At 48.0% G+C, this 22733-nt stretch overlaps 5 protein-coding genes across 5 annotated transcripts; 2 read left to right on the forward strand and 3 right to left on the reverse strand.

The window, feature by feature from the left end:
• Window positions 1–266: 266 nt before the first annotated feature.
• N7447_005751 (SET domain-containing protein) lies at window positions 267–1379 on the reverse strand (the record flags this gene model as incomplete). Its single annotated transcript, XM_057230013.1, has 1 exon — window positions 267–1379. One exon carries the CDS (start codon window positions 1377–1379, stop codon window positions 267–269), a length of 1113 nt encoding a protein of 370 aa, XP_057085103.1.
• Window positions 1380–1856: 477 nt separating this feature from the next.
• On the reverse strand, window positions 1857–5926 carry N7447_005752 (uncharacterized protein; the record flags this gene model as incomplete). Its single annotated transcript, XM_057230014.1, has 9 exons — window positions 1857–3487; window positions 3536–3859; window positions 3912–4085; window positions 4135–4629; window positions 4680–4812; window positions 4880–5295; window positions 5347–5463; window positions 5537–5695; window positions 5746–5926. 9 exons carry the CDS (start codon window positions 5924–5926, stop codon window positions 1857–1859), a joined length of 3630 nt encoding a protein of 1209 aa, XP_057085104.1.
• A 1486-nt stretch (window positions 5927–7412) lies between these two features.
• N7447_005753 (uncharacterized protein) lies at window positions 7413–9334 on the reverse strand (the record flags this gene model as incomplete). Its single annotated transcript, XM_057230015.1, has 2 exons — window positions 7413–8205; window positions 8277–9334. 2 exons carry the CDS (start codon window positions 9332–9334, stop codon window positions 7413–7415), a joined length of 1851 nt encoding a protein of 616 aa, XP_057085105.1.
• Window positions 9335–14469: 5135 nt separating this feature from the next.
• On the forward strand, window positions 14470–20454 carry N7447_005754 (Glycosyl transferase family 48; the record flags this gene model as incomplete). Its single annotated transcript, XM_057230016.1, has 3 exons — window positions 14470–14630; window positions 14689–20052; window positions 20112–20454. 3 exons carry the CDS (start codon window positions 14470–14472, stop codon window positions 20452–20454), a joined length of 5868 nt encoding a protein of 1955 aa, XP_057085106.1.
• A 485-nt stretch (window positions 20455–20939) lies between these two features.
• On the forward strand, window positions 20940–22651 carry lcbA (serine C-palmitoyltransferase subunit lcbA; the record flags this gene model as incomplete). The annotated part of the gene is made up of 4 exons (XM_057230017.1): window positions 20940–21268; window positions 21351–21861; window positions 21916–22407; window positions 22469–22651. The coding sequence occupies 4 exons, from the start codon at window positions 20940–20942 to the stop codon at window positions 22649–22651; spliced, it is 1515 nt and encodes a 504-aa protein (XP_057085107.1).
• Window positions 22652–22733: the final 82 nt, after the last annotated feature.

Here is a 22733-nt window from a genome sequence, read left to right on the forward strand (position 1 = left end):
TTGGATGACACATGGTGGATTGGGATTGGGATTTTATTGGGAGGATATGGCTATAATGGCTGGTTGGGATATGGAAGTGCCATTTGCGCTTTACGAGTAGATAAATCAAATAAATCAACAGTTGACTTGCAATATCTCCCGAGGTCTTATTTTTTTAAGGATTACACAAGCGTGTGTTAATCTATACATAAATAAAAACGTGTATTGTGGTATAGTGCTATGTAGTAAAGTTTCTATAGATCTAGTCATTTTATAGTCAGTGGTTTTCACATATCCATCATGGGCATTGCAGTCCATTCGGTGGATTCGTCTGCGGATTCTTCGGAAACACATCGTTCACACTGGCACACAAAACGGAACGATTTTCGGAGATGCTCGCGACGCGAAGTAAGATCGGTATATTGTGTCAGGTCGAAGTACGAGATGCAGCATTCCTCGCCCGGAAAAATGTCGCGGGAGGCGGTAAAAACCATGCGACCTTTGTCATCAGCTTTATGGATGATCTTGCGGTGTATTAGCATTACTTTCGCAATTTCAGGTTTCGGGGGAAGATGCCCTACATTTGGCAAACATGAATGATTAGCAATTGCCGCAGTGGGATAAACAGCCGCAGCAAATTGCTCCCCTCTGTCGACAGGAGGGTTTGGCACGGGAAAATGACCTGTTTCTCGTGGATAAAGCCCAAATGAGTTTGCCTCTTCCTGACAAATGAGATGAAGAACACGGTCTGCACTCATCTCATGGGGAAGAGTGGAACTGCTCCGAAGATACTTCTTCACAAGAGTAGACCAAGATCGGACCTTGTCATGGGGCCAAGTATCCTCAGAACCACAAAGCGATTCAATTCCACTCCAACCATGCTTCCAATGTTTCGTCGACTCGACAACACCAGCCAATGTCCGCTCAGATAATTGACAATGTCGCGCAGCAAGCAGCCGAAGAATCATCCAGAGCATGCCGAAATCATATTCACCCCATTTAGATCGAATAGTCCCGGCATACCGTTTGAGCCAAACGCATTCAAAGTCATGTCGAAGACTATCTGCGTCGCGGCATATGTTGCCGCACCACGCCACATCCGGGATACAGGCATTCGGACATGAAGTCCGGGTGTGGCGAGGCGCTGGTCGATTACATGCGGGATTGCTGCAGATGAGCTTGTCGTTGTGGGCGGGTTCGTCGACGACGGGAATGACTGCGTAGGGGGAATCGACGAGGAGACAGGCGCCTTTGGGGATGGGACCGGTGACACGAAATTGGCGGCCTTTGATCGCGTCGACGCTTTCGATTAACTGCGAGTGGATCCAATCGGGCGTGGTGATTCCTTCTACACGAATCCGGTCTGAGGGTTCTGTGGCGATATATACGAGTTGAGACATGATGCTTTGGGGTATGTCTAGGCTTACGAATTCGACAAATTCTTTTTTGCTCAGGAACCAAGTCTTGGACTGTGGGTCTTATTCGCCTCCCGGATGTAAGGTGAGGCTATCCAAGCGACTACCAGTGATTGGGGTCCCACATAGTATATAGATTCGTCTACCTTATTGGTTCGTCTTGGGTTTTAGCGAAGTAGTTTAATCGATCCACTTTGGCATAGCTATCAGACTTATTCCCGCAAAGGTTCAGTTATTTTCCTGCCATCTAAATCCAAGTATCAGAAAAAGGTTGACGAAGAAGGACGCTTGAATACCTGTTTCTACATCCTGTGCAACAATAAAAGATAGTACTTCCTTCATCAGCACTTCGAAGTTGCGCCTCAGTCCAAGCCACTTTGGGATTCGAGCACTGGGGACAGCGGTGTAGCCTGATGTCCCCCTGCGTATCCCTCCCAATCCCCTCAACTTCAATGCATTGTCTCATATTCCATTGGTTTCCACATTCATCTTTTCCATCTCTTTGGTGCACCAGCTCAAGTGCCCAAAGATCCTCCAATATACATCATCGGCCGCATTCTTTCCAACAATAGGATCAAGATGCCCGTACCCGTCGACTAGAAATCTGCGATAAAGTTTCTCACCAAATTTTCGTCGCAACAACTCATAGTCCTTGAGGGTAGTCTCGGGATTGAATACTTGGTTATCCATACCCGAGACAAAGAGAATGGGTAGTCCTTGCAGCCGTTGCAAGTTCTCGGCTGTCAGAAGAGGACGTGAATCATTATCCATGCAGACTCCCCGAGTTCCGTTGCGAACCACTTGCTTCATAAGCTTTGTATGGGTCCCCGCGACAAATTGGTGGATATTTTCATGAAGACCCTTGTCAAGATTCTCGTGATTCCATAGCAACCCAAAAGCGAAAGATACCCGGCGGCACGCTGTAGACGTGCAGACGTCTCGTGTGTGTCCAACAGGATAGAAACGAAGGAGAGTGTCGAGTAGTTGTTGGAAAAGAACACTCTTAGCATTGCTGACAGCCGGGAAGTAATTCCCAGCCATGTATTCGTAAAACTGGACCAGCAGAGTCGTTCCTCCTTTGAGGGAGTTCCAATATCCAAAGACCTGGTTCATGAAGACTGAGCTGGCAGTCATGCCGAGAAGTTGGCTACCCTGGATAGTTCCATCCAGTAGTCCCATGCAGAGAGCCACCGAACCTTGGCAATGGGCCATCACATAGGGCTTCTGTCGATCTTGCTCACGGATGTATGCTATCGCAGCAGCAATGTCAAGGCGGGAGTCGAATACAGTGCAATTTTGGGCAACGGCGTGATCGCAGCTCCAACGAGGAGTGAGTACGTAGCATCGGTGTCCACGCTGCGTGAAATATTCAACCATGTTACAGCGCAAAAATGGCAGTGAATATAGATTGTGCACGCTGATCCCGGTGACTCCGGGTAAAAGCAGGACTGGTGGAAGGTTGGACTTGGGTTCCAGCTTGTCTGTCTTTTGGACAGGGAGTGGATCATACATAGCAAGGTGTACCTGGACACCATCACTTGCGGTGATCTTGGACGATCTGGAAGGAGGTTTTTTTGGAGGAAGCTGTTTTGAAGGCGGCTGGTTTGAATCGGTGGGTTTGGCTGAGGTCCGAGGGAAATGTATATGGACGAAAGGGCGAAAGAAGAAGAGACTGATATGGTACATAAAAGAAGCAAAAAACATCATCAAAGTCAAGATCAGACGGAACTGGAAGTCGGATGTCGTCCGAAATGTTCTTATCTGCTTTTTGAAGTCTGGCAATGAGATATGAAGGGCTCCTGCTCCAATATTTTTCCCGTCCAGTCGAGTGATACTGACGTTCACTGTAGTTGTCGCTTCCCATGTCTTGCTGGCGGAGAATGAGATGTTTGAGTTGATGAGCTTGTGACCTTTGAGGCGGTACTCTATGCCCTCCACCGAGAGGAGCCTCAGGTTATATGAAATGGCTGATGATTCAGCCTCCTCTTCCATTGGCGTGAAAAAGTCCACCTTCCCATCGACAATCTTGAGCGTGGATTTGGATAACGCGTGGCAAGAAATCGTCCCGGTGCATATTCCTTGGTATCGTGAATCTGAACATGTGAGCATTCCACTACTAGAGGGTTCTCTCGATTTCTTACCTCCTCGGCAGAGTTCGACCGTAAGAAACATGCGCATCGCGCAGGATGAACCCTTTCGTACCCTCTCAGAGAGTTCAAAACTTTCGATCTTCGACCCTATTCTAATGTTCCCATGCATGGTCTCTGTGAATTGCCATCCTATGGACTGGGGTACTTTCTTGGGACCGTCTCGATCCTCCTGGCGATCCCATGACACACTAGGCTTGCTGTAGGCATTCAAAGGCTGATTTTTAGTCTCAAGGTCAATTGAAAATCCAGACCTCTCGGCGAGTAGATTAACGCATCGCTCAGAAAGGGCAGATATTGTAGCCAGCGGGTTCACACCTGTCGGAATCAGTACATAGCAAGCCATAAATAATAATTCTTTTTGGCATACCTATGGCTGTCGGGATAATAGATGCATCACAGCACACAAGACCTCTGTATACTTCACCATTAGAGCCACTAAAGACCTCTCCTAAATGATTTGTGACGCCTCCGTGCCCTGTTCCATCGCTGCTCATGTTGGCTCCTCCGAGGAGATGGACTGTAATTTCCTCCTGGTGGCGACCTTTGGCTATGTTTAGCATAGCTTTATAGTAACTTTGCTTGGTGCTTACCGTAATGGTATGAGAATCCCATCATTGCTCCTGTGCGAGAGAAAAGGTCCTTGAAGACCTTCCTTATCCCTCCAAAATGCTCCGATCGTCCTTCTGCTGGTCCCCGCAGATACAATTGATCACCCTTCAAGGTCAACGTTGCCTCGTTGCTGTCATGAGACATTACAAGATAAGTTGATGTCCGCTGAAGAGCCCCATTGTGTGCATATGGACCGAAGAGGAGAGACCTAAGAGAGGCAATGATCTTTCTGGTTTGTTCGCGAGGGTTAAAAAGACAGCACAGCGCCTGACTCTTCATGGTCTGCAGGGTGAGCATGATTTGGATTATTGGGTTGAACATCTCAGGAATGCATCCATCTTGGATAACAAACCCAGACAGGGGATTTTTCAGAGGATCAGCCACTCGGTTATCAATCATCGCAGTAACGGTTGGTCCAGGGGGAGCATGCGAAGATTCACGGGCGATCCCGTTGATATTGGCACCTCCATTGTAACCTTGAATCTGTAAATCAAACGTGCTCGTTTTTATATTCCGGGGAACGTACCAAATATCAAAAGGTCGCCATTTCCGGAGAGATTTTTTCCAACGAGCGGTGACATACGGAGGCCCTGCTGCTTTGACTGAAGCAAGACTCCAGTGGTTCCTAAGGCACCAGCCCCAAGGAAGCAAAATTCCTTCTAATGTAATTGAAGCAGAGAGAGTGAGTTGCGATATCCATTTCTGAAAGGTGAATCCAATACTTACCGCTTTAACCCAAAAGAGTTGTTCTTTGAAATCATCCCCAAACACCGACCTTCCACTTCCATGCCAGGCGAAGTGAATAGTGTAGCCTGCTCCGTCCGTCTTTTCTACGAATCGAACTTCACATCCGCAGAATATCTCAGCTCCCCAGTTCCAAGCATCTGCAAGATATGTTGTCGCCACGGAGTTTTTTGAACCATCGTTGAGACCAGTGCACTCATGACCCGAATGTCTACTTGCGTGCATAGGGACACCTGCACTGTTGCGGCCATTGCGGAAGGATATGGTCAACGGTACCCGATCGAAGCCCTCTTTCCCTCCAAGCCATTTCGACTGTTCTTGAAGATGCTCGAGTTTGTTTGGGGTTAAAGTATCTGGATACTTGGAAGGTTGCAGCATTGTTTCGGCTCGTGCATAGTCTGCATCGGTTAGTTATGAAATGTGCTCCGCCATATGCATATGTAACTCACATTCTTCGAGTGGAGATGGCTCGTCCCTGATCTCTGACGGCCATGGACTCATCTGCAGTGTTCCTTCGTCCGCTTTCAGGAAAACTCCAGCATTGATCAATGAAGTCCCTCCAAGTCCTATGGTTCCAATCAAAGAAACGGTTAGATCCTCCTATTCATGATACATTGGGAAATGTTGAATTTCACGTACCATGAGCACTAAAATAATGCTGTCCATCACCCAAAAATAATTGGTAAAGCCGCGTGGGATCCCCAGACGACATCCATCTTGAGATGAAGTTCTTCACATAATTCCCCGAGATACTCAAGTCTTTTAAACTTTGAGAGAAAGTACGTGGGAATGAACCGGCTGTGAGGAGGATGTTAGCAGTATCTTCACTGAGGCCTCTCAATCCGTACATCTTCTTTCCCAGCCAAGCTCGAGCACCGCGACACTCTTCCCTGCTCGAGCCATGCGACTTGCCGCTACTCCAGCTCCATAGCCAGATCCTACAATAACGACATCGTATTCTGGTCTCATTGATCCGAATGGATGACTCAAATTTGGATAGTTGTCCGTCTTCTCTGTGAATTTTGACATTGTTTTCGTGAGTACTGAATTTCCGGTGCTTGATTTTCTTGAGTAATGAATACTCAGAGCACAAAAGGCAAAATAAAAGAGAGAGATATATAAATATATATATATATATATATATATATATCCGTCCACCCTGGGGGATTACCAGCTAGATATAAAACACGTAACGCTAAGAGTCTAACCTTGGAAGAGTCTAAAAGTCAAGCAAGGCAAGGGCCAACATATACTTGTAGATCTCGGGACCATGCGGGCAAGAAAAGTGGGACTTGAGTTCTCCACGATCACATCAGAATTGGCCAGACGAGCCTAATCTTGGAACCTGAACGTCTCTAGCAGAAACCCTTTAGGGCAAATGTGTGTTGGTGTTGCAGTCGCGTTGCATGTTCGAAACTGCTTGGACATCAGGCTATGTACAAAGAAAGCAGCCAAATCTTTTTTTACATAAAATGTCCAAGATAAGAGAATGGGGGTACCGAATCAGTGTTAAGTGTTAACGTCAACATCATACCCAAGTCAAAAAGAAGGTAGCATTTTCTAAATCCGGACCACGTATCGAACACGTGGAGTAGACAAAAACTCCAGAGTATCTCCTATCTGTATGCTATGGGTGAACCCTATGATATTTGCCCTGTGCCTTGTAATGCCTCTACGCTTGGCTTAGAAAAGTTCGAATGTTGCAGTCAAAAGCTGGATCCATTCTGAATCTGTCACGTCATTCCGGTTGACACAAGCCACCGAGAAACGCCAAACCACTATTCTAGAAAGTCAATATTAGGTTTATAACTCCCTTGGTCATGTTCAACTAGGGGACTGGTATAGGGACCGGTATAGGGACCGGTATAGGGACCGGTAATGGGACCTTTCAGTAGACCCCCTGCCTGGAACTCAGTACCGCCTGAAGATTCTGCCTCTAATAATTCTAGTTTACGTAAAAAATGCTCATTTCAGCAGATTTATTGCTCGTACATATCAGTTTTTTCTGTATCAGACTGCTTCCGCACCCTCTGAATGCTTAGCACCATAGGTGGAGACTCGGGAACGATCTCTAGCTCGGAATCCGAGTCAGAAAGTAGGTATTCGAGGCCTAGAGAGGCCATATTTATTAACGATGAAAACGATGGAAACGATGGAAACGATGGAAACGATGGAAACGATGGAAACGATGGAAACGATGGAAACGATAAACGATGAAAACGATGGATTTGATCCTAGTGACTTAATTGTGTATGGGGTTTACATACAAATTGCAGGTATCTGCTGTCTTACTACTATTGGGTGGGAGGAGTACGAAAGCGGTGTAGAAGACCGTGTGGGGGACGGATACTGAAGCCGGGGGGTTCCTTACCAATCCCCTTCAAATATTGACGATTTCTCACCGTTCCAAGGTTCAATCGGCATAGCTAGACATTCACGTATTCATTAAATTGGGCGCATTGATAAACCCACTGATCAACTAAAATATGTACAATCATCACCGGACCATTAGACATCAAGGATCAATGATCACAATCTCCCTCTCGTCAACCATTGCCTTTACAACAGGCTTCCTCGGCGCTACAGCCCTCGGCACCGGCTTAATTTGCTCGAGAACGCCCCTGCAACGGCCGCAAAACTGACGCTTTGGGTCAACACTCTTTGAGTGACGCCCGACCCTGAAATCACAGCCCTGGGCCTTGCATGCCCAGATGTATTTGTGGTTGATCTCATAGCTATGTTTAGTCGTGACCTCAACCCGGCCCCCGTATATCGGGTGGCCTTCCAGTGCGCGGACACATCGGTCGCCCCATTGCTTGAAGCTGGCTCCGTGCTGCGCCGTACCCTTGGCCCTGTTTTCAGTGACCATGATATCGAGGAGGTGGCAGTACTCGTGTGTCATAGTGCAGAGGATCTTGTCCTCGCTGTCTAGGACTTTCTCGGAGAGCTCAATGGTGGCATGGTAACGTCGCTTCGCGGGTACTTCCACGCTCGCTTCTCCTTCCAGAAGCCGTTCTGTACGTACGGTTGCCCGCCCGGCAGTGTTTCTGAAATTCTTTGTCCAGATGATTTTGATGCCGCCGGTTGCCTTGGTCATGCTAGAGATCTGGCTGTTGAAGGTATTGTCAAGGTGTCGGAGGAATCCTTCGGCAAAGGCGATTTTCTTTTGGTTGAATTCGGCCACTTGGGCTCGAATCTCGCGTTTCCGTGCTGCCTCGGCCTTTTTCTGGGCCTTTATGGTGGTGGGAATGCCCATTCCCGGCGCACTACCAACCGATGTGATAGAGCTATTGAGAGAAAATTCCGAACTGTGAGAAGTAGTCAGTACGAAGAATTGCTGAGAAACTCGGAGTGCATATGCATGTCACTTGGTACTTACTTGGACTGTTCTGGATATTTTGGCGATGTAGACTCATTGTCGCTGTCTAGATAAAGATCCTCAAGGTGTTGTATGAGGTCTTTGGAGTTGTAGAGGCCGAAATGAAGAGGACAGCTTGAATCAGCCTGGGGTTTGGGTATCTCTGCCCTACTGACAGGGGATATAGACTTGGAACTGGTTGCAAGACTTGGTGTGCAGTCTTTAGGTGTTGGGGCGGCTGTTTTTGCGACTGTTTTTGCGACAGTCTTTGATTTCTCAATTGATCGGTCCAGCTCTGTCGCCAACTTCGTCGCTTCCATTGATGGCTCCTCGTCTGCAGAAGTGTTTGATTCTGCTTCCGATATTGGTCTTCTTCCACGCATGAGTCTTTTTCTTGGCGACCTGACAGGCGACGGAGCCGGGCTAGGTTCATCTTCTGTGTTGGCTGTCTCAGACTCCGATGTCTCAAAGGAGCTAGGCTCGTCATTGTCGCTGACAATGAACCCGTCTAGTGAGTCAGAGCTATCTTCTTCTTCAAAGCTGATTTCCGGCTCCTCTCGCTCTTCTTGGCGGTTGATCACTGGTTGTGTCGCGGCGATATAATCCATCCTAGTTCTTGTGGGAGCCTGAGAGGCACTCGGTCTTGTTGGCGTCAAATCTGGGGTTCGATATCCATCTGTGGCGTAGTCCGGCACATCATTCTCTTTGTCATAATCTTCAGTCTCCCTTCGGATGGCTGGACGTGGTCTCCGCTTTGCTGGTAGGAGTAACGAATTCACACGTGCGAGTCCCAGTGTCCTTTGCTTTTGCTGCTTTCCGGTGGACCTGTGCTGTCCAAATTCATTTTCCGATGCGGAGTCGCTGTCGGGGAATATATCAAATGATCCACCTAGACCATTTGCTTGCCGTTGCGACTGGCTTTGCGGCTTGATGGGCATGTTTTGCTTGGCTATGTTCCTGAAATTGAAACATGGCTCTCTAGGCAGTGGACTATTGCGGGATGTCCCTAGGGTACGTGCGCCAATCTCTTTGTGGGGAGTGTTTTTGACCAGCGGGTTGGCTGTGTTGAGCCTTGCCATGGTCGCGATGTTGTTCTAATTGTAATACGCAGTCCCGTGGTTGACCCTATGGTCGCTGGTGGTGATGATGATGATATTTCCCAGGTATATAATATATCGTAACTGCGCTGACTAGGTCGGTGCTAGAGGCCCCGGGGATTTTCGTTGTTCTTTTAAGGTTGGTCCCATGTTGCTCCGGCTGTTGAGCTGTCAACGGACACGTTGGCACGGCAACGTGCAACCCACAAACTAGATGTACCACCTCACAGGCTTGTAGGTTATAATCCGGGTGAAACGTGTGGACAATTTGAATTATGAGCCAGCACTGTGAGAAAATAAATATTATTATAGCAGCCCGGTGGAAGTCCAGGGCTGCCCAGATGAGGTTCAGGTAAGGACCATTTTGGGATTATATTATGTAGGAGTGTGGTATCTCTACTGTATATAATTCAGTACATTGGTGCACTAATTATGGCATTATTATTGTACCATATTTATGTCTTCCACTCCAGGGCTCCGATATCTTGAATAGGTTGCTTTCAACTTGACGTTAACCCTTGTCGTAATAATCTACATTTGTTTATACATGCAGTTATTTTTTTTTTTTTTAGAAAGAACAAACTTATTAGGATGGGAAATAAAGATAGAGTTGTTGTTACATTGTGGTTATATGGGATGCAAGTAAAACGATATATATATATATAACAGTAGACACCTGTGAAAAACTACACCGACGACAACAAGAACACCCAACAAAACAATAATTCCACGCAAATTACTAGTATCTCTAAACATGATCTCTTATATATACTGGTGCAAAATATGCTCCATGCTGTGGGCTAAGAATAACAGCGACGGCTTACACATGGAATGGATGCAGCTCTACTACTCCATATAGAATTCATGATGTATGGAGATATGCTTTCTGCTTACCTATATTAAAAACTAATAGAACATAGCAAGGTAGTCATTGCAGGGCCCAGGGATTTGGAACTGAACCTTTAATAATGCAATTGACCTAGCTAATATTCATCACCATATAAAGATTCACTACCCTTTGAGCCGAGTCCCAGAGCTGCGCACTATAGGATGGCACTAGGGAAGCTATAGTCCGTATATTTGATCTAGACGGACATATTGTAAGTACACATAGATCTATAACATAAGGAAGAGAGAGAAAAACAAACAAACAAACAAAACAAAGTGTGGTCGGATGTCCTGTAATAACTAACACGAAAAGCACTTCAGTCACCAATGCGAGAATAGTGCGTAGATCTGCGGAGATCTCAGGCAACGGGAGGCTGGACCTCCTTGCTGCAAGTAGTTAGTGTTCCTGGAGAGGCAGCTGTATAGCGTCACTCGGAATGGATGAACTGACGGAGTATGCTGACACCAAACAGAGCAGCTACATTGTACCGCGTGGCTTGTGGAAGTTAGACTCCTAGGCCTTGGATCAACGCTAAGCCTAGGGACATTATAAGGGCCACTCCATCGCTATGCCGATGAAGATCGGCGTCCCCTTGCCTCCCAGCAAATAGTGGAGATTATCTGCCTTGCTCGTACAAATTTGGAATTTGATCTGTGAGTGAACTATGGATCTGTGAGTATAATCTACGATTGGCCGAGAGGTTATGTCAACCGTCCCAGCCTCTGTATATCGGCTTGGCATCACTGGTGAAACATGAGGTGCAAATAATATGGCCTTGGGATTGAAAATGGAAGAGATAAATGATCTATAGAGAAAGAGCCCTTCACGCGAAATTTGGCTACCTGGAGTCAATTGAATTTGTTCTACTAGCCCTGATGAGTATATAATATCTACGTAGGGAAAGACGGCACCGTAAAATGAACCTTAGAAGAGATGTACCATAATTGACGTAGTTGAATTCTTAATAAACGATATACCTAAGTATTATTGGTACGGAGTACACAGCCATTACCCGACAACGGCGAAGCTTAACATAAACCCTGTCATAAAGATATAACACTGTACTACGCATGTAATATTTGGATGTTGTATGCATGCCCAGGTGTCATATGTGCTATTTTGTTCTACTTTGAACTGGTTATGTGGCGGGGTAATCCCCGGGGCCGCTCGTTTAAACCCTGTGGCCTTTGGCCGTGAACGTACTGATTCAACGTACAAATCACGTGGAAAATTCAAACAGAACTTATGATATCGACATATCACTACTTGAGGCCTTTGAGGTATGTTGTGTTGTATATATGGACACAACTACCTCAAAATAGGGGTCATGATTAGCTCCCCGAGGGATCATGACGCATATAGAATGTGGAGGCCCCCGGAGCCGGGGGTCACAGCCCCCTAATTACTCAATTTGAATCAGAGTCCAAAGTCTCGCGATTAGCTCCTGTGTAAATGATTATTAGACGCTTAATCAATAATGGGCCGCAGAGTACTCTGTAGAGATTGAAATACATCCACGGGGAGCCGGTGCTAACGTTTGATGTACGCCTTATTCAGGGGCTAGAGCCGAAAATAACTACGAAAGAGCTTGTTATGGGGTTCTAGAAACAATGGTGTCGATGGCTGCTAGTGGCTCCCCCTAGATGCAAGTAAGCCAGTCTTTTGTTTAAAAAAATAAATATAAGGGTACATTGTTTTCATACATAATTATGAGCGTTTGCTCGACATTTAGTCACATTTGAGGATTGTGTTAGTGCGGTGTACTAGGTATTGAAAGGCGGGTCAATACGTAGCAATCAGTACGTACAATAAATGTGCGACACTAGGGCACGCCTACCGGCTAGTGATCGCTGACTAGACCTTTTAAGACTAATTTCTCCGTCGGTAGGTTATTTTTGGATTACATTACGGAGTACATAGTACGAAGTACAACATGCGATCGCTATCGGTCTGAGATACCAGTGGGTAACTATCAATAATAAAGACCCCAGTATTCTGTACTCCGTAGGGTGGATAAATAGTGAAATCCACAGGAGAAAATGGAAATCAAATATCGAAGATCGGCTTCCTTTATGCAGCTGATGTGTCGTACCTGCGCGATCCTGCGTCCGCCGTATCAGGGTGTACAAGGTACAAGTACTCTGTTGCAAACTAATAATGCTGTGGTCCGTGATGCAAGTATATGTTGTAACGGCTACAAGTGCCACAATATACTCGATAAGTACTGGCTTGATTGTGCTGCAGCGGCTTGGTTATGGCGTACAATATCGAGGCTCTCCGAAAGAATTAAGAAAAAAGCAATTGATGATCCACTTAGTGTGTGGACAAGATGAAATCCTGCGTCTAACGGTGGAGATCTTTTTCGAATACAAAGTTACTAGCTCTGTATGTATACACAGTATCAGCTGGTGTATTCAGATACATCTATACCCAGTCCAAGTGTACATTTTATGCATAGTCAGACCTGATATAGTATACGGATTAATAATCATATATAACTGTGTGAGGTTGAGGTAGGGAGATGAAATGTACCTAGGGAAGCCCATAAAAAGATAAATATAGACAAAGCCGATTGAGTTTTCAAACCTTGGAACGTTAGCGAGCTCAACTTGTGGCTTAAGTGACCAAGCCTACAAAAGCTTTCGGGTTTTCTGATACGGTGTCCACTGTGCGCTGTGTAATATAGAAGGCCAGCCACATTTACCTTGAAAATAGCCGGGAGTGGAAAGTCAAATGTATTACACATGGAACTGATCGACTACAAATTGAGACACTTGTATTGCGGTGGCAAATCAGCCGTACGCTAAACACTAAAACGGAGTAAAAAAAAGTCTGTGATCGATCACTATGATGAAAGCAGCAATAAGAATGGAAGATCGTGGAGATTAACAATAATGTATATATATGTAAAAAAAATATATATAATATAAGCAGTGTGGAAAGTAACCTTGGAAAGACCAAAAGACCATGGTTTCTGTCGCTTGAGAGCCATGGAACAAGAGTTGAGAACACGTCCATGACCAACCATCTGAGCTCAGATTTGATATTAATTTTATTTGAACATCAAATCATGTTTAAGATGCTGTATTATCTGGTTCGGATTATAACAAAACATTCAATTGAATTGATACCGATCACATATTAGAAACAGTTCAAATGTTGCCACCTAAGCAGATAGATAAGCGTACGTACCTACATTGGTAGAAACCCCGAAGTATGAGAGCCAAGTCTAGAAGTGTACGTATAGTACGGAGTAACGAGGAATGAAAAACAGTGCTGGGGCGCTATCCCTACATACCAAGTGGTCGCCATAACAAGAAATCCAATTTTGGAAACAGTTCCATAGGTATCTTGGGAAATGCACTCCCAGCCACATTATTTGTTACCGGATTACAAGTTGGCTGGTTATAGTGGGGCAAGTTTCAGGGGCCGTCGAGACTCCCTTGGATTCCGAGTGCCCGAGATAGACGGTCATTGGGGAAGGGAGATTGGAAATTGAAAGTTGATCGGGGGAAACACAGTAAATACAGTCGGACAGTAACGGTAATTCTAAAATGGACGATCAGGGAGAGCCCTGGAGAGAACTCTAGGCTAGAAAGGCAAGCTAAACTTAATGCGCCACGTATGGTAAACAAAGGGGTGGTAATCAGTACCTGGGAAAGATAGGGGCCAGCCATACTGGGAAGAGGTATTCAGTACCTGGAAGTCTGACACGTACCCTTTCTAAGTGTAAGATGACGGTAAATTACTCTGAAGACAACAGAGCACCACCCCCCAAATCCCAAAAATAACAAGCATTTTCTTGTCTTCCCTTTCCAACCCCCTTCCATTCGCTTTTTGTCTCGATTGTTCCTTCTATTTGCTACCTTTCGTGTTCTTTCTTTTTTTTGACGAAAGAAGATAGGAGGGAGGCTGCTTTGCTCTTAAAAATATCCATTGCACCTTCCTTTTCGTGAGACAGAGAACCACTCACTTGCCATTCGTTACGGAGTCGGAGACTCGTTCGACACACCTTCGCTTGGGTTCTCAAGATAACGCATTTATTTCCTGAGCATTTCATCTTGCCACGTCCATGCTGCATTAATTCGACATCCCGGACAAAATAATAAATTGAATGATCAGGGTTGAGGTGAGACTGGCAGAAGGCGATCCGGCATCATCCTTGAACATCTGGAGCTAATTCCACCAGCCGAGTTCTTAGCAGCAAATCGATCGCGACTCGCTCGTCATGTCGGGCTACGCAGGCGGAGGCCACTATGACGATGGCTATGCCCCCCAGCAAGGGCAGGCGCATGGTCAAGCTCATGGTGACTCCTACTACCAGGACGAACATGCCCAGGGTTATTATGACAACCAAGGATACGGTGATGGAGGCTATTATGACCAAGGGTATGAGCACTCCTGGCAAAAGAAGGTTGAGTAATGGAAGAGCTGACAGGAAGAACAGTCATGGCTACTACGGAGCAGACGGTGGTCACGGCGCCGACCCAGCCCATCCGGATGGTGGACACCACGCGGATGCAGGGCACGGATACGCTGACGGAGGATATTACGAGGCCGGACACCAAGACCAGTACTACGGCGGCGCCGCCGGCGGTGCAGGCGGCGACCAGTACTACGACCAGGGACAAGGCGAATATGGCCGAGGCCGCCGTGGCCATGATTCCGAGGAAGATTCCGAGACCTTCAGCGACTTCACAATGAGGTCCGAGACTGCTCGTGCTGCGGACATGGATTACTACGGCCGTGGAGACGAACGGTATAACAGTTACTCAGACAGCCAGTACGGCGGTCGTGGTGGCTACCGTCCTCCTTCTTCCCAGATCTCCTACGGAGCCAATCGATCATCTGGTGCTTCGACTCCTGTCTACGGAATGGACTACGGCAACGCCCTTCCCGCTGGCCAGCGCTCGCGTGAGCCTTACCCAGCCTGGACCTCTGACGCCCAGATCCCCCTCTCGAAGGAGGAGCTCGAGGATATCTTCCTTGATCTGGTGAACAAATTTGGCTTCCAGCGGGACAGCATGCGTAACATGTATGACCACATGATGACTATGTTGGACTCTCGTGCTTCGCGCATGACGCCGAACCAGGCACTTCTCTCCATCCATGCCGACTACATCGGTGGTCATAACGCGAATTACCGCCGGTGGTATTTCGCCGCCCATCTCGATCTCGATGATGCCGTTGGCTTTGCCAACATGAAGCTCGGTAAGGCGGATCGCAAGACGCGGAAAGCACGCAAGGCTGCAGCCAAGGCCGCCAAACAGAATCCCGAGAACGAAGAGGAAACCCTTGAGGCTTTGGAAGGAGATAACAGTTTGGAAGCTGCAGAATACCGGTGGAAGTCTCGCATGAACCGGATGTCCCAGCACGATCGGGCCCGTCAAATTGCTCTATATCTTCTGATTTGGGGTGAAGCCAACCAGGTCCGATTCCTCCCGGAATGCATCTGTTTCATCTTCAAGTGTGCCGACGATTACTACACTTCGCCAGAATGCCAGGCTCGCGTTGAGCCAGTGGAGGAATTCACCTACCTGAATGAGATCATCACTCCTTTATACCACTACTGTCGGGATCAGGGATATGAAATCGTGGACGGCAAGTACGTTCGTCGTGAGCATGATCACAACAAAATCATTGGTTATGATGATATGAACCAGCTCTTCTGGTACCCGGAGGGTATTGAGCGCATCAGTTTTGAGGATAAGACTCGTCTGGTCGATGTTCCCATCGCTGAAAGATGGCCCAAGTTGAAGGACGTAGTCTGGAACAAGGCCTTCTTCAAGACTTACAAGGAAACTCGCTCCTGGTTCCACATGATCACGAACTTCAACCGTATCTGGGTTATCCACCTGGGTGCCTTCTGGTTCTTCACTGCTTATAACGCTCCGACATTGTATACTATCGACTACCAACAGCAGCGTGACAACAAGCCACCCACGCCCAAATATCTCGCCGCCGTCGGTTTCGGTGGTGCTCTAGTCTCCTTTATCCAGATTCTTGCCACCATTTGTGAATGGATGTATGTCCCCAGACGTTGGGCTGGAGCACAGCACCTACGAAAGCGTTTCATGTTCCTCATTGTGGTCTTCATCATCAACCTGGCCCCAGGTATCGTGATCTTCGCCATTTTGCCGGGGATGAAATCCATGCCAACCAAGACCGTAGATGGCATTGGCCTCGCTCTTGGTATCGTCCACTTTGTTCTTGCAATTTTCACAGCTGCGTTCTTCGCAATCCAGCCGTTGGGTGCGCTGTTCGGCAACTACATGAAGAAAGGTGGACGACAATATGTTGCCAGTCAGACCTTTACGGCCAGTTTCCCTCGTCTTTCAGGTAATGACATGTGGATGTCATATGGCCTATGGGTTTGTGTGTTCGGTGCCAAGTTGGCGGAATCTTACTTCTTCTTGACGCTATCTTTCAAGGATCCCATCCGCATCCTATCTCCAATGCAGATCCATCAGTGTACTGGCGCGAAATACATTGGCAACACACTTTGCCACCGACAGCCTCAGATCCTGCTGGGCCTGATGGCTTTCATGGACTTGACCCTCTTCTTCCTGGATAGTTATCTGTGGTACATTATTTGCAACACCATCTTCTCTGTGGCGCGATCATTCTACTTGGGTGTGTCGATTTGGTCACCGTGGAGAAACATCTTCTCCCGACTCCCTAAACGTATCTACTCTAAGGTGCTCGCCACTACCGACATGGAGATCAAATACAAGCCCAAGGTTTTGATCTCCCAGGTTTGGAATGCTATCATCATTTCCATGTATCGTGAGCACCTTCTGGCCATCGACCACGTGCAGAAGCTGTTATACCACCAGGTTCCCTCCGAACAGGAAGGCAAGCGCACTCTTCGCGCCCCGACCTTCTTTGTGTCCCAGGAAGATCAATCTTTCAAGACCGAATTCTTCCCCCAGGGAAGTGAGGCGGAGCGCCGTATCTCGTTCTTTGCGCAATCGCTCGCTACTCCTATGCCTGAGCCGCTCCCCGTTGACAACATGCCCACCTTCACCGTCCTGATCCCTCACTACAGTGAAAAGATCCTGCTGTCACTTCGTGAAATTATCCGTGAAGATGAGCCTTACTCCCGGGTGACCCTGCTCGAATACCTCAAGCAACTGCACCCTCACGAGTGGGATTGCTTCGTCAAGGATACCAAGATTCTCGCCGACGAGACGTCGCAGTTTAATGGTGATTACGAAAAGCCCGAGAAAGACGCCGCCAAGAGCAAGGTTGACGATCTTCCTTTCTACTGCATCGGTTTCAAGTCCGCCGCCCCCGAATATACCCTTCGCACAAGAATCTGGGCTTCCCTCCGATCTCAAACCTTGTACAGAACTGTGTCTGGATTTATGAACTACAGCCGTGCTATCAAGCTGCTCTACCGCGTCGAAAACCCCGAGGTTGTCCAGATGTTTGGTGGCAACTCTGAGAAGCTTGAGCGGGAGCTTGAGCGCATGGCTCGCCGCAAGTTCCGCATCTGTGTTTCGATGCAGCGCTACGCCAAGTTCAGCAAGGACGAACGCGAGAACACCGAATTCTTGCTTCGCGCTTACCCCGACCTGCAGATTGCATACCTGGATGAGGAGCCACCTGTCGCCGAAGGCGAAGAACCCCGTCTCTACTCAGCCTTGATTGATGGCCACTGTGAACTTCTCGAGAACAACATGCGCAAACCCAAGTTCAGAATTCAGCTTTCTGGAAACCCCATTCTTGGAGACGGAAAGTCCGACAACCAGAACCATGCTATCATCTTCTACCGTGGTGAATACATCCAGCTCATTGATGCCAACCAAGACAACTACCTTGAAGAATGTTTGAAGATTCGCAGTGTGTTGGCTGAGTTCGAGGAATTGACCACCGACAATGTTTCTCCGTACACCCCTGGAATTGCCTCGCCTGAGGAGAACCCCGTTGCCATCCTGGGAGCCCGTGAATACATTTTCTCTGAGAGCGTCGGTGTCCTTGGTGATGTCGCCGCCTCTAAGGAACAAACGTTCGGTACCCTTTTCGCTCGTACACTTGCTCAAATCGGTGGTAAGCTGCATTATGGTCACCCTGATTTCTTGAATGGCACTTTCATGACCACCCGTGGCGGTGTTTCCAAAGCCCAGAAAGGATTGCACCTGAACGAGGATATTTACGCTGGTATGAATGCCATCCTCCGTGGAGGTCGCATCAAGCATTGTGAATACTATCAGTGTGGTAAGGGTCGTGATCTCGGTTTTGGATCCATTCTTAACTTCACCACGAAGATTGGTACTGGTATGGGTGAACAAATGTTGTCCAGAGAGTACTACTATCTCGGCACCCAGTTGCCCCTCGATCGCTTCCTTTCATTCTACTATGCTCACCCTGGTTTCCATTTGAACAACATGTTCATTATGTTGTCTGTGCAAATGTTCATGTTTGTCCTGATCAACCTTGGTGCCCTGAAGCATGAGACCATCATGTGCCGTTACAACTCGGACTTGCCTATCACCGATCCTCTTGTGCCGACTCTTTGCGCCAACCTGATCCCCATCCTTAACTGGGTGAATCGCTGTGTTATCTCAATTTTCATCGTGTTCTTCATCTCTTTCGTTCCTCTTGCCGTCCAAGAGTTGACAGAGAGGGGAGTATGGCGCATGGCTACTCGTCTGGCTAAGCACTTCGGTTCACTCTCTTTCATGTTCGAGGTGTTTGTATGTCAGATCTACGCCAACGCCGTCCATCAGAACTTGTCTTTCGGAGGTGCGCGATACATTGGTACGGGCCGTGGTTTCGCAACTGCCCGTATCCCATTCGGTGTCCTCTACTCGCGATTTGCCGGTCCCTCAATTTACTTGGGTGCTCGACTCCTGCTGATGTTGTTGTTCAGTACTACAACTGTCTGGACTCCCGCTCTGATCTGGTTCTGGGTTTCTTTACTCGCCCTCTCCATCTCGCCTTTCTTGTTCAACCCGCACCAGTTTGCATGGAACGATTTCTTTATTGATTACCGCGACTACATCCGCTGGCTTTCTCGCGGTAACTCCCGATCCCATGCTTCCTCCTGGATCGGCTTCTGTCGCCTTTCGCGTACTCGCATCACTGGTTACAAGCGCAAAGTTCTCGGAGTTCCATCGGAGAAAGGCTCCGGTGATATTCCCAGAGCGCGCATCACCAACATCTTCTTCAGCGAAATCATCTCGCCTCTCCTGGGTGTTGGTGCCACACTGATCCCGTATCTCTACATCAATTCCCGGACAATGTACTCCGATGATGTCAAGTGGGCTGCGAATCCCATCCTTCGCGTTGCGATTGTCGCTTTCGCTCCTGTCGGTGTTAACGCCGGTGTGGCAGGCATGTTCTTCGGCATGGCTTGCTGCATGGGCCCGGTGTTTGGCATGTGTTGCAAGAAGTTCGGTGCCGTTCTCGCAGCTATCGCCCATGCCATCGCCGTGATTGTGTTTTTGCTCCTCTTCCTGGCCATGTTCTTCCTTGAATCCCTCAGCTGGCCCCGAACCATCTCTGGAATGATCGCTGCGATGGCTCTCCAGCGCTTCATCTACAAGGTTATCATTTCGCTCGCATTGACTCGCGAATTCAAGAACGATCAATCTAATATTGCATGGTGGACTGGAAAATGGTACAACATGGGTTGGCACTCACTTTCTCAGCCTGGACGTGAATTCCTGTGCAAAATCACTGAACTCGGTTATTTCGCCAACGATTTCTTCCTCGGCCATATTCTCTTGTTTGCCATGCTCCCGGCCCTCGCCATCCCATATGTTGACACCTTCCATTCGGTGATCCTGTTTTGGCTGCGCCCAAGGTAAGTACCTTTTCCCTTTGGTATTCAAATAACCCAATACTAACCTGTCCTGCTTCTAGCTCTCAAATTCGCCCTCCTATCTACTCTCTCAAGCAGTCCAAGCTTCGCAAGAGACGCGTTGTCCGCTTCGCCATTCTCTACTTTGTCATGCTCCTCATCTTTGTCGTCATTATCGCTGCGCCTGTCGTCCTGCGCAACACCGGCCAGTTGAATAGCGTTCTGTCGGGCTCACTCTGGGAACAACTCGGTGTCAGCAAACCAGACTCAACTGGCCTACTCCAGCCACTTGATCACGGACTCAATGATACTGTCTCGTGGTACACCGGCTCTAACATCCCCAAGGGCTACACCTCAGGCAGCATCCCGGCACCCTCAGCGGGCACTGGTAAGTGGTCCATCTAATGTGGCGAAACGACACGGGAATGCTTTGTACAAAGTTATGCGTTTATTAAAATTCGCTGCATCTTTCTGAACTCATCGGCGCACAATTTGATCTTAATGAATGGTTGCTTCCAAATATTGTTTGTGGCATGACGCTTGTATGAAGGGGTCTTCGAAGTCATCCTCGGGGGTTTACCTTCCTTTTTCCAGCTTTCTTTGCTTGTTTTATTTACACTTCTACCGGAATTAAATTGCATTGCTTTCGTGAAATTCTCCTATAGCTCAAGTCTTAGTCCCTAATTTTAAAATTACATTGTCCCAAGCGAATGGAATTGTACAGGTCACGTGGCACGGAGATACCCAGGACTCCGAGCCTCCCGTTTCATCCTCACCCCCATCTTCCGCCAGTAAGCACCTGTTTATCGCGCCTCCTTTTAACCTATTGCATTCCGGGTATCTCGCTGGCCTGGTGCACCACACCAATCGCGCTCTTTTTAACCTCCGCCATGGATCTCCAGGAGACCCAGCGTATTCTTACTGAATATCTGCATGAACTCACGGATCTATTCCACCGTGTGCCTGGCTCCGCAATCTTCCTCCGCTACGTCAAGTCAAGCTATCAAGATGACCCAATTCGCTCTGCTGTCGAACTATTCCTCTTCCTTTTTGCTGTGCGATATCTTCTAGCGCCCAAGTATTCGACCAAACCGGGCGTTGTGCCACTCACAGAAGATGAGATTGACGATCTCGTGGATGAATGGACACCTGAACCCCTCGTCGGGAACGCGACACCCTTGGAAGAGATGGAGGTTGATAAGCGAACCGTGATTGTTGGGTATCGTACCCCTTTGTTCCTATTGCTTCTGCCTGGCGCACCTTGTGGACAATTTACTGACAGATGAAATTGGGATCTTCAGCCCCGTAGGCCCGAAATCCAAACTGGCCAACGGCCGTACCGTTATGAATCTCGGCTCCTTAAATTTTTACAACTTCAATACGAATGAGTCCCTCAAGGAACAGGCAATCCAAACACTCCGCGCTTACGGAATCGGTCCCTGTGGACCTCGTGGTTTCTACGGCACCCAGGATGTTCACATGAAGACAGAAGATGATGTGGCGGCTTTCCTGGGAACAACAGCTTGCATCATCTACTCCCAGGCCTTCTCGACCATTTCCAGTGTCATTCCTGCCTTCTCGAAGCGTGGAGACATTATCGTCGCGGATAAGGGGGTTAGCTTTGCGATTCGCAAGGGTATTCAGATCTCTCGAAGCATTGTCCGGTGGTATGAGCATAATGACATGGAGGATCTGGAGCGTGTGCTCGCGAAGGTCACCAAGGAGCAAGCCCGGAAGCCTCTGACTCGCAGATTTATTATCACGGAAGGTCTGTTCGAGTCTTATGGTGACATGGCGGACTTGCCTAAGATTGTATGTGTCCCGTCAACTTGAACCATGAATTTCCCGTCCTTACACATATCGCAGATCGAACTCAGACTCAAGTACAAGTTCCGTCTGATCCTTGATGAGACCTGGTCTTTTGGCGTTTTGGGACGCACTGGCCGTGGTATCACGGAGCACCAGAACGTCGATGCTGCCGAGGTTGATATGATTGTCGGGTCACTGGCTGGTCCTCTTGTTGCTGGAGGTGGCTTCTGTGCTGGTTCAGAGGAGATTGTTCACCACCAGCGTATCTCGGCTGCTGCCTATACCTTCTCTGCTGCGCTTCCCGCTCTGCTCTCGACTACCGCCAGTGCCACCATCAACATCCTTCAGAACAACCCGGAGACAGTGTCACAACTTCGGGAACTCACCAAGGCCATGCGGGCTCAGTTGGATCCCCGGAGTGACTGGGTTTACTGCACCAGCTCGCCTGAGAACCCCATTCTCATCCTGGTCATCAAGCCTGAGGTTGTGGCTGCTAAGCGGCTCACAGCCGATGACCAGCAGTTCTTGCTTCAAGATGCCGTCGATGAGGTATGTATCACATTTTCTTTCGTTCTAACCCTCTTTAAGTCCATTTCTAATGCTCTCGCAGTCTCTCGCCAATGGTGTTATGATTACGCGGCTGAAGACTCTCGAGGATAACTTCGAGCCCAAGCAGATTGTTCCGCCAGCCTTGAAGGTGTGCGTCACTACCGGTCTCACCAAGAAAGAGATTGAAAAGGCAGGAACAATCATTCGACATGCCATTACCAAGGTGATGAGCAAGAGGAAGTAATGCCTTCCTTTGTCTCATACTTCTGGTCCTGACCAGACATCCGATGACTGCTCACGCCCACATGACTTCAGCATCTATCGCT

The sequence above is a fragment of the Penicillium robsamsonii genome (genome assembly GCF_028829455.1).
Source record: "Penicillium robsamsonii strain IBT 29466 chromosome Unknown utg000003l_segment0_segment0, whole genome shotgun sequence".
Classification (NCBI taxonomy): domain Eukaryota; kingdom Fungi; phylum Ascomycota; class Eurotiomycetes; order Eurotiales; family Aspergillaceae; genus Penicillium; species Penicillium robsamsonii.